The sequence below is a fragment of the Misgurnus anguillicaudatus genome, chromosome 16 (assembly GCF_027580225.2).
Source record: "Misgurnus anguillicaudatus chromosome 16, ASM2758022v2, whole genome shotgun sequence".
Lineage (NCBI taxonomy): Eukaryota > Metazoa > Chordata > Actinopteri > Cypriniformes > Cobitidae > Misgurnus > Misgurnus anguillicaudatus.
In genome coordinates, this window is record NC_073352.2 from 18,188,592 (window position 1) to 18,199,708 (window position 11,117).

At 36.1% G+C, this 11,117-nt stretch overlaps 2 protein-coding genes across 4 annotated transcripts; both read right to left on the reverse strand.

The window, feature by feature from the left end:
* Positions 1–15: 15 nt before the first annotated feature.
* On the reverse strand, positions 16–4,844 carry chic1 (cysteine-rich hydrophobic domain 1). 3 transcript variants are annotated; one of them, XR_008637520.2, is made up of 7 exons: positions 4,643–4,844; positions 3,955–4,009; positions 2,582–2,737; positions 2,130–2,186; positions 1,956–2,009; positions 1,694–1,753; positions 16–1,619 (listed from the first exon to the last, which is right to left on the reverse strand). XR_008637520.2 is itself a non-coding variant. In XM_055178811.2 (6 exons), the coding sequence occupies exons 1-6, from the start codon at positions 4,804–4,806 to the stop codon at positions 1,569–1,571; spliced, it is 543 nt and encodes a 180-aa protein (XP_055034786.2). In that variant the 5' UTR covers positions 4,807–4,839; the 3' UTR covers positions 16–1,568. The 3 variants fall into 3 exon arrangements, 1 of the variants encoding a protein (XP_055034786.2); XR_008637519.2 differs by having other exon boundaries at positions 1,849–2,009; XM_055178811.2 differs by lacking the exon at positions 1,956–2,009 and having other exon boundaries at positions 4,643–4,839.
* A 2,557-nt stretch (positions 4,845–7,401) lies between these two features.
* cdx4 (caudal type homeobox 4) lies at positions 7,402–10,562 on the reverse strand. Its single transcript, XM_055178808.2, has 3 exons — positions 9,926–10,562; positions 7,892–8,037; positions 7,402–7,786 (listed from the first exon to the last, which is right to left on the reverse strand). Exons 1-3 carry the CDS (start codon positions 10,359–10,361, stop codon positions 7,553–7,555), a joined length of 816 nt encoding a protein of 271 aa, XP_055034783.2. The 5' UTR covers positions 10,362–10,562; the 3' UTR covers positions 7,402–7,552.
* Positions 10,563–11,117: the final 555 nt, after the last annotated feature.

Genomic DNA, 11,117 nt, shown 5'->3' on the forward strand with positions numbered 1-11,117 from the left:
AGTTGTTCAAAAACATCAAAATCAAGAATTTATTGAAGCTTTCCATAGGATTAGGTAGGGATAAACATTTACAGGTACTTTAACAGAACCAGTACTGAGAGCAGATTCCTTCCTCTTCATTAGATTGCTAGGCAAAGAATCATTCCTCTGAAACGCAGCTCCATCCCAGTATCCATCTACAGAGGCACTCAACTAATGCATCTACAGTATATGAGGTTGACCGTATATAGAGAAAACATGTCATACAGAGACAGAAGATACGAGCAGTTTTACCCTTTACATTTACAATGCAGTGTTTTAGTTAACCCATAAACAAAATGACAATGTGCAACATCCATGAGCAGATGCTTTAAGATGTGGCCGCACCAAAAGAACAAAACATAAACGGTATGAATCAGACATCAAATAAAAACCTAGATGATTTACTTTGAAATGGATGACACATTGTTCTCGATTGGCAAAATTCTTGTGTTGTTAAAAACACCACTGCTTAGCAAGCAATAGCAGTCATTTCACTATCTAGGTTAATTGTAGACCCAGGCAAAATAAATTGAATTTGGTTACTTTTGAGATGCATGATATTTTATCATGTAAGCAAAGTCAACAGTTGTTGCAAAGTGTTCGGTTTCATTTGTTTATTATTCTTTGGGCTATGGTTAGACATCTATTACATTTTCACTGACAGCTTTGTTTTAGCCTAAGTGTCTGGGATGTTTGGATGGCTTAGACGTCATTTAAATGCAAAATTGCTTGCTGGGTGATGACATCGCATCGCAGTATATCAAAAACCTCAATATATCTAGGACAAAAAGTAAAATTCTGTTGTCCCCGTGTGCAATTTTCAGCCTTAACTGAAATGGCATCATATCCACACATTTTATGGCTTACTGGGTAAACAGGTCCATACAAACTGTAAAGTTACACGAAACAGCTTATAAACAACTATGCTACGGTAATATCTTGGCAATAAAGTAATAAACAGCTAATGTAAACATGGCATACCACACTGTACATCTTGCCTATGATATTTACAAATCGATTGACTTCCCCGTGTATTAAGTAGACGACGATCATAAAAGTGCCAAAAAAATCATCTTGCTGACTTATTACTTCAAGCTGGCTTCAATGGCACCCAGACTTAATCATTACACAATTTTGGATCCTGTACACACACTTCTGTTTAAAAAAAGGTTGTCTTTTAACATAAGGCAAATTCACACCAAAAGGTGCCTTGTTCTGGTCAATGATATCAATAATATAGTGTGTAGGTAGGGTCGACTTGATGGCTCTTTGGGGTAAATGCACTTTTTAACCGTATCATAGCTTGCGTGCGTTCGTTCCATCACTCCTTATCTGTAACATAACATCTCAGTGCAACATAACAGCTCTTCTACTACATGTGCAAAATCTGCTCTAAAGCAAAGTGACAGTGTTGCGAATTCTACTGTACAAGGTTACTGGGACAGGAGGTCTGGTTGAAACCCAGTAAAGACCCTCAATCCGACATATATACAAGGCACTAAGGAGAAAAATCAAGGGCCTTCCAACAACATCCATCAGAAGTCCTTTCAGTCAGGTCTAAATATAGGATATTTTGGTGAGAATTCTATAAGAATAACCTGTAAAAGATGTAGAAAGACGGTGTCAGGATCGTTTTTATTTAATTTTATTTTTTCAAAGCACAAAAACTTACATATTCCATCATGTTGCTGCTCTCGCATTTTCTTCTGCTGAGTTTCCAGTGTAGCCCCAGCTGAAGAGACAGGAAAAGATGCGTTAGACAACGTTAAGTAGTAGATCTTCAAAATAGATGCATACACTTCAGATGCTCAAGCGCACTTTACGAACAAGGGTTAGCTGAGGTCAAGCATTTCCTTAATGTGTCTGCACCGCTACTGGCTGTCAATCAGAGCTTCGAGACACAACAAAACGAAGGTGGCTTTTTTACTGCTGACCTTTCCGTAGTCTGGTCAGCCTCTGCACTAGATCAATGGATCAGACAAAAATGGCTGCGGGGGCAACAAGCATTTGACAGGGTCAAATGTTAGCAGCCATTTTAATGATCATTATCCACCACACACCAAGGCACTTTACGTACACAGCCTTTGATAGATCGCAAATGATCTTACCTTGTGATATAATCTGTTGTTTTCCCATTCTAACAGTTTTTGTATGGATCTTTGTGTCTGTAAATGCACAGATATATAAAGTTGATATATATGAAAAAATTAAAAAGCAAATACACAAGCACTGACAAGGTTTTCATGTTAATCACCCTGTCAAACACATGGTTAACAAATGCCAATAAAACTCTCAGGCATGAAGACTTCAGAAGCATTTATGGACTTAAGCCCTTCGTTAACCACCTTGTAAGCTGTATGTCATGGCCAATAACTTAGTATTTGTAGCTGTAAAATCACCACCTTTCCACTGCATATAATTCAACAAGCATATATCAGCTTAACACACTGATAATAAGTGGATCCAGTTAGTTACTCGCTCAACGAGGGGTTTGTCCATTGCGTGTCAAAATGGTGCTGGAAGTAATTCACGTGGATTAATGGGGGAAGGAACGACTTACCCTTTTGTTAAGACATACGACAGGCCAAAGACTGCAACCCACGGTACAGCAACAGCACAGGCAGCCGCATAGCAGCCATTTTACATTGACCGGCACATTCTTCTTTAAGCATGCATTTATTCGATTCACACTCGTCTTGAACTCTTCTGGGGCAACCTAGGACAGACATAATTGCACGTTAAAAGAGAACAGTCGTTTTTGCATGTATATGTAAAAGAAATACTCCATGGATAAATATGAGGTGCTTAGATGCTCGAACTATGGAGATCCTTTTTTGTTACAAGCCAAAAAATCTTACACTCTCAGGGCAAAAGGAGGACAAAAAGAAGAGATAAGCTCACGGCCTGTGGCTGCGCCGTCTAAACAACATGAATGGCTGCTCATTCCTCTCTGGGTATGTACGCCATAAAACTGGGGTCGTAATCTTTTATGACAGGATGCAAAGGTCTCTTTGCAAACAGCCAAAGACCTCGGAATAAAGCCCAGCAGGCCTGATCTGCACCCTTCAGTCATCATAATCCCGACCTCATCCATCACATGTCACCATGGGTCACAATACTGGAGCTCGGTTTTATTGCCCCGCACTTCCCTCGGCCTGCTCATCCCCCTGAAGCCTTTTTGTATTTCTGCGCCCGACCCAGGAAGCTTTCTCATTCTTGTGGATGGCACAGTCTTTATTTCATTATTTCGTCACCTTGTGTCCCCTCAGAACTGGGGTCCCTGCCTACCATGGGTGGTTTACTTATTGACAGATTATGTGGCAAACACGCAGCACTCTTAAATTAAAACCCTTTCAACAACATTAAGGGTAGTGATCATAGACCGATATTTTGCAGATATTTGGATTTTATTTTTTGCATCGGCCGAAAAATCTTTTTAATCAGCCAGTAAATTTCTCTTTTACTTAAATTTGTTGTTTGTCTTATTATGTAAATTATTATGTAAATATGTACTTTAGAAGAGTATATTTATAAACATTATGCATAATGTTTATCTAGTTTCACCAATTTTCTGTTTGTCTCTTATTTACTGTAATTACATTTGTGTTATATCGGCCATACAGCTTTCTAAATATCGGTATCGGCCATTAAAAAATCCACATCGGTCGACCACTAATAAAGGGATTCTCTATTAATTAAAGCTGGTCACATCTAGAGTCATATTAAGAGAAAAGGTCTACACAAAAATCAAAGTAAATATATTTGTGAAAACACATCTAATGGGTAATTTATTGTTTTCTTCATCCTACATAATTAAAAAACATTCTGTGAAAAAATAACCTCGAGTATGGCTATGTCAAAGATTTAAATTAAAGTAAAAATATAAATAAAATCCTCAGTAAGATTAAATGTACAAATTGTTGAGATTATTACCTTTCCTGTGAGAACAGAGGGGAACTCGCTGTCGAATTTGTTGCTAAGTCCAAACCTGTAAATACATTTATAATTAAGTTATGATTTTTCTGTCACACATCTGAAAACAATAGTTGGGTTGGGTTTGGGTTAAATTTTAATGTCACTAAAGACTTTGGACAAATGATAAGCAGCACAAACACAAGAGAATGATAAAGATCAGTTTATACATTTGCCTTGAATTTTCAAAGAAACTTGGCAGATGTCTTTTGCAATCTTATATTTGTAAACATGGCAACAACTGACCAAAAGAAACCTCCATAATAAAGTGACACTTATAATGTTTCACGCCAGTCGGGTAACAATTAAATACATTAATGCATATAATAAAATAATGTACATTTACTTCTGCATGAGAACAGTACAGTTATCCACTAATTCACATTAGGCGAAGATCCTAATGAGTCTGAATGTGGTTACAGAGCAAGTTTTATCCGTAGCCAGCAATAAAACCATAAATCTCTGAGCTAAGAGCCAGACTTTGCGTAAGGATGACTGAATCTTCCGCTTGAAATCACTGTCAGGGTACACACTGAACAGACTCGGCCTGCATGTATTTGATATCACAACTTAGCGACATAAACATGCAGTGAGCTTAGCATTGAGGCTACACACAGCTAACAGTGTTTAACAGCATTCACACGCTTACACGGTGATGTGGCCAGCACCTCGCATGACCACGGGCTCGGGACAGTATCTGACGACATGCTCCTCGCTCACAATCCTCTCATCTTCCTCTTCTAACTCAGAAATGGTATCAAAGTCCGCCATGTTGGGCAGCAGGACGCTCATGACGTCTCCGGCACAGCGCATATGACGTCACATAACTGTTGCACAGAAGCGTCATGGGAGCGCGGGCGGTGCCCAGCGTCACCTTTTAAAAAATTATAGGGCAGGAAATTGATCAGATTTATAAACTAGTGTGATTGAGATGTGGATGTGTGCGTGAGGTTTTAAAAAAACAAATTTACATTATGTACATGTATGCATATTTGTCTTTGTAACAAAAAAATAGCTATAAATAAATAAAACAGATTGGCACTAAATAAATATGTAAAGTAATAGGCAATGCTAAGGTGATATTTCCAACTTTTTTATAAATGTAAACAGATCGAAATGTGCATTATACAGGCTGATGAGTTTAAACATTTTGAACTAATTAAACGCTTTATGACACAGAGCTGTTAGGGCAATTTATACAGTTATTATTAGGCTATCCGCCCTTCTGGCTATTACCTTGAAATTGTCATCATTAATTTAAATATTGTCTATAAACGAAAAGCTAATCATTTGATGTAGGCTACGTCATAAAACATTAAAATAAATTATTTATGTCGGATTAACATCAAATTTAAATAAATTAATACTGCATTAAACAGCATAAAGGCGTTCAAAATAGCAACATTTTTTGACCGGCCAACAATATAGTGTAGTGTGAATATTCTGTTTGGTACATTTTTAGATAGCCTATCCTCCATCACGTAGGCTAAATGATGATGGAAGCATTTCCAGCAGAAGTTGACAAAGTAGGCCTACACAACTCCATCACTTGACTAAATTTTCTTTGTAACACTTTACAAAAAGCTTGTATTTGTAAACATTAGTTTATGCTTGCTTTTACTAACTTGAACTAACAATGAGCAGTATTTTTTGCAGTTATTAATCTTTGATTTAATGTTAGTGAATCCCAATGCAATTGTTCATGTTAGTTCAATGTGCATTAGCCTAAATAATGTTAACAAATACAACTTTTGTTTTAGTATTAGTATTTTATTACTGTTGCATTGTTGTATGTAATACTTAAAATACTTTTTTTCTCTGACGCAACCTGCAGAATACACTTTGTATTTTGAAATTATGCTAGTTAACGTTAGATCCTTTAGACGCTAACAACAGCATACATGCACAATAATGACCTATTTGAACCAAAAGGGCGAAATTTGTCGAAAGGTGACAAGTTTGCATTCCTGGGACAACCCCCCTAATAACTTTCACCAGAAATGTAAGGTTCACATAACTCAATATGCTTTCGCAAGTTGGACGAGTTTTTGAATTATATTCTGCAGTTCGTTTTAGGCAAACAAAGAAAACATATAAAAGTTAATGCGCATAGTGGGCCTAGAATTTAATCTTAGCCGCTGTATTCTACTTCTTGTTGTCCATCAATTTTCTGTGTTTTCTCCTGCTTTTTTAATGTAGGCATAAAGCTGCTTTGAAACAATTAAATAATTGTAAAAACGTGCTATATAAATAAGATTGCATTGAATTGAAAGTAAACAAATCTTTGGTCTTGTGAAAACTGGAACATATTTTAAAAGTATTGCAATCCATCGGTGCATGCGGACTGCGCGGGAGCCTTCTGCCATTTTACCATCTTTAAAAATGCATGGAAATTGTTGAACTTCAGGATATGTGACACTACCATAATTAATAACAGGCTGTCTGTCATCTGTAAAAAAAAATATTTAAAAATATCCTGCTTTAGACAAGAAAAATCATCCACTGACTTTAGGGATAGCACTGTAAAAAAGCTTTGATGCCTTCATTTTTTGTGTTTAATCAACTCAGATTTAAGTTATTTCAACTTACTTTATTATTACTTTACTAGAGATGAATTGTTATAACTTATAAAATGAAATTGACTTTTTCAACTATTTTTTATAAGTTGTAGCAACTCATCTTTTAAAATAAATAATTGTAAGTTGCCATGACTTGTAAATCTAAGTGAAAATTTAAGCAGTTAAGATTTTTTACAGTATACATATTAACGACTTTTGACTTTCCATAGAATTGTAGTGGAGTACATAGTAAGATATTTATATTTCAAATATAGTGAAGTTAAAGTATAACATGTTTCCAGAAAAAATTACAAGTAAAGTACAGATACTCAAAAATTGTACTTAAATACAGTACTCAAGTATGCACTTTGTTATACTGTCCTCTGATTTACAGCACAAAGACTCAAGACAAAAAAAATACTTGCAAAACATTTTATTTACACATTGCTGGAATCAAACGTTTTACCCGTATCTCTGACACCTGCATATCCAACAGCATATCGCCCCGTGAAAAGAAAGTGAACAACGTGCGCTTTGGACACAAACTGCAGCATAAAACAGCATGACATTTCAGGTCATTGGTTTATAAAGACAATAAAAGTTTAACAGTTCCAGGGTAAGGATCATTATACGACCCGAAAAACGCAGTACCTGAGTTTTCATTTTATTTACAAACATTTAGATACACTCACCACATACAAAAATGATATTTATATCTTAATTGAGCAAACACAAACAAGTCATTAAAATATTTAGCCTCTGCAACAGACGAACAAAGATTTTTGTACGTTTTTTTTTCTTAATTTTAAAAACTATTCTATTAAAACAATATTTGAAGAGCCTCCATCATTTAGTTGCAATTAAGACGTGATTCTCTGTTGTAATCCACAACACGCGCCTTAACATGGTTTTGTAATCCTTTTTGACCCATTGAGAGGTCCGGCTCTGTCCTTTCAGCGTGTCGGAGTGCTCAGTTAAAGTTGGATGTACCAAGTTCGAGTTCACTGAGTGACTGTAACTTGCTGTATGTTCCTCATAGATGGTAAGGCGTTCATTCCTGGGGGTGGGTACAGAGAACCGTGTATATCTGATGGACTCAATGAGCCTGGTACCGGTAATGGACTGACAGAACCTGGGTCGCTGTGAACTGATCCTCCACTTCCATCAGACTGACCCATTTTCTTTTTGATTAACTTCCTTTCCTTAGCCCTGCGGTTTTGGAACCAGATCTTCACCTGTGAAGACAAATTATATACAGTTAGTATATGTAGGAAAAAATATGTTTTGTTGTTTTCAAGCGATGAAACAAGTATTAAAATTAAAGAACAGAGCATGCTTACCTGTCTCTCTGAAAGCCCGAGGTTTACCGCCAGTTCTGATTTTCTTCTGATTGTGATGTAGCGATTAAAATGAAACTCTTTTTCCAGCTCAAGCCTCTGGTGATCCGTGTACACTACCCGATATTTTTCCTTCGTTCTTGTTTTACCTTAAAAAAAATGTAAAAGACCATTAAAAGTCGACATAACGAAAATATTCGGGAGTGTAACATATATTTTTAAATACTTAAAAAAACGTATAGGTAAATACTTAAAGAAATGGAAAGAAATGATCTTTGTGGGCCAATGATGTTTCCAGTTAATGTTTCTATACATTTCGTCACTTACTTTTGTTGACTTAAACTTTATTTATATGTTTTATTCCCTAGAATTTATTCACACTGGTGTACCATATCAACAATAAATCATAAGAAGACATTCAAATATTCGGTGAGTTGTGTAAAGTAAGATTACATCTCTCAACATCTAGATATGCAAATTGAGCTTCTGATCCTCTTTGAAGAGACTTTTTGAACAAACTGCAGAACAAAGAGATCCGAAGACATTACCCAAACGCCATTGATGTGTTAAGAGACAACACACGTTTTACAAAGAATTACAAGGAGATAGCATCAAAAATCTTTTCCACAAGCAGGCTGCACTTGTTTGATCTACTGACCAGCAAAACTGTCCTTGAATAAACGAAAATTTTGTATGAAGCAGCAAGAACTAGAAAAAAATGATGATTCTTTTATATTGCGTTAATACGCACGGGAAACAACATTTTGTGGAAATAAATAGGGCCTTGTGATGTAGCCTATGCATGATAATGAGCATTAATAAGACGGCTAGATGGAGTCTCACATATAAATGTAAAATCTAATTATTACATTTCTTTTAAAAGACGTCATCGTCGTATTATTTACTGATTTATCTTAACGAATTTAAATTAGTAAAGGCCTACTTCAAAGAGAAAGAACCGTTTACAGTAACAAATATGAAAGCTCATGTAACACTATATTATTAACTTTATTGAGTGTTTAAAAAAGTTTTCTGTAAGTTTCGTTCTATTATTTTAACATGAGCCAGAAATAGGAGTTGTATTTGCTGTGAAATTCGTCACTCTTAAAGGCAATATATTCCTGAAAAAAATAAAGGCAGAGGAAGACACGTTGCTGCATATCAAAGTAAAAAAGGTGTCGAAAGAAGTCGCCGCCTGAATATGACAGTTCACCCTCAAAACCCGAAACAATGTAACAGGAAAAGTAGACCTCACATCTTGTTTACGGGAGTCGCAAATTAGCATTACAAGCGACCCTGGCGCCAATTCCCAACACCTCCATTTTGTCACAAATACATTTGCCTCATGCGTAATTGATTTTTTTAAGGAAAAAATATGTTATAAAACATATTATAAAGCAGGTCATCTGTTTTGGTTTTAGACGATTCTTCGTATATAATCACACTGCGTGTCATTTGTACGCATCTTGGTGAGAATGGGTAGAATTAATTATACAAAACCGAACGGGTGAAACAATATTCAGGTTTATTCACTTACCAGATCGGACAAATTACAGTTTAAATCAAACTAAAAATGTACAATTAATACATAATTTACTGTCTGTTATTTTGCGCCGTTTCAATTGTAAATATTTATTGTTCAATAAGATAATACTAGACTATTAGCTAATTTTACAATTATTTTATTTAATTATTGTAAATTAATTTATTGCTTTACACGCTTTTAAAATTATACCACTTACATATTTTTGTTATTAAATCAGATGTAAAAAAGTTACCAAACCAAACTGAAACGGACAAAAAAGCCACTGATCCCCAAAATGATCTCAGCAGTAATGTCAATTTTACTTGTCATTCTGCAATTTTGTCACACTTTCATTCATTTTAATTTACTTTAATTTCACTTATTTCAATACATTAAGTTTCATTCGTTTTTAGATTAATATATAAATGAAATGTTACTGAAAATATTTAGAAAAATATAATATGAACACGCATTACTTGTAGACAATTAAATTAACATTTGTTAAACCTTACCGGTTGATGACGACTGGACAGTTTTGCTCATCCACTGATAGGAATTACGCCTTTCCCTCTCAGGGGAAAGTTGGCCCACTGAAATGTTTTCAGGCGGTGGCGGCAACACTGCTGATCCCGGGCCATGCATAGCATTATAATCGGGCGAGCAATAGGAAACCTGTCCCGGTGAAGAATTGCTCATAGGTGCAGAAATAGTGTTTGGAGGCCCGAGGCTGTAGGCGCCCCAGTCCTCTCTCGGTGCCCCATAAGGAGCGCCCCATGCCCCCGCAGACTGTGCGTGTGTGTCCATATTGGGCACATGGTGATATCCTGTAAAATCTGAATACTGGGGTGTGGAAACAAAATTCTGTGGTGGAAGACTGATGCCAGATCGTCTCACAGGTCCTTGGTGATACATGTTTCCCTCTTTATCCAAAAGGTATCCAACGTACATGATTTGAAAGAAACCCCTAAACTGACTTTTTTAAGGCAACATGCCAGCCATGCACCATGCCAGAAACGACTTAAAGCTCAAAATAAAGCTTATAACTATTTATCTTTAGTAGTCCAAAATGATCTCCAGATCGTCAGGTCACGCGGCGTAGTCCTTGACGTGCTTCAATCAAACATGATGTGACTCTGATGTCAAGGTGGTGGTGGCAAAGGTATAACCAAGCCCTCCTGACGTCAGCCAGGACTTCAAAACCTCTGGATTTGCATTCAAATGACTGGCCAATTACACCACCAAGCCCTCAGAGATTCCCCTAGCGCCAGAGTTTTGCATCACCTCAAAAGTACATTATACTGCAAGCACTTCTGCCCTCTTCCACAGAAACAAGGTTAACATGAACTTTTATGACTTTAGGAATCAACAGATTCTGTGCAACCTACAAAACTATCAGTTTTGCGTCGTTGGGACAATTTTACAAATAGTTAATACATGCATTTTTTTGTACAAGCAAGCAATTGACCAACACATTAACTTTTAAACTTCTATTTTTTTAAGAATAAAAAGTATGATATTTTTGTGGAACTTATTTTTTTATATTTTGAAACTTCAATTAGCTACGTTATTAACAATTGTATAATCAAGATAATGTTTATTATACAAAATGAAATGCTTAATGTGGTGATTGGTCAATCAGCCATTAATGGTTGGATGTTCGTGTATCTTAGCTGAAACCTGTGGATATGGGAACGTGACATCTGC

Coding starts and splice junctions, on each gene's coding strand:
- chic1 (XM_055178811.2), bottom strand. CDS start 4,806: ATGCGCTGTGCCGGAGACGTCATGAGCGTCCTGCTGCCCAACATGGCG. Junction 2,187..2,581: donor TCGTATGTCTTAACAAAAGG/GTAAGTCGTTCC, acceptor GTGCATTTACAG/ACACAAAGATCCATACAAAA. Junction 1,620..1,693: donor GCAGCAACATGATGGAATAT/GTAAGTTTTTGT, acceptor CATCTTTTACAG/GTTATTCTTATAGAATTCTC.
- cdx4 (XM_055178808.2), bottom strand. CDS start 10,361: ATGTACGTTGGATACCTTTTGGATAAAGAGGGAAACATGTATCACCAA. Junction 8,038..9,925: donor TGTCCAGTCGTCATCAACCG/GTAAGGTTTAAC, acceptor ATTTTTTTTAAG/GTAAAACAAGAACGAAGGAA. Junction 7,787..7,891: donor TCGGGCTTTCAGAGAGACAG/GTAAGCATGCTC, acceptor TTGTCTTCACAG/GTGAAGATCTGGTTCCAAAA.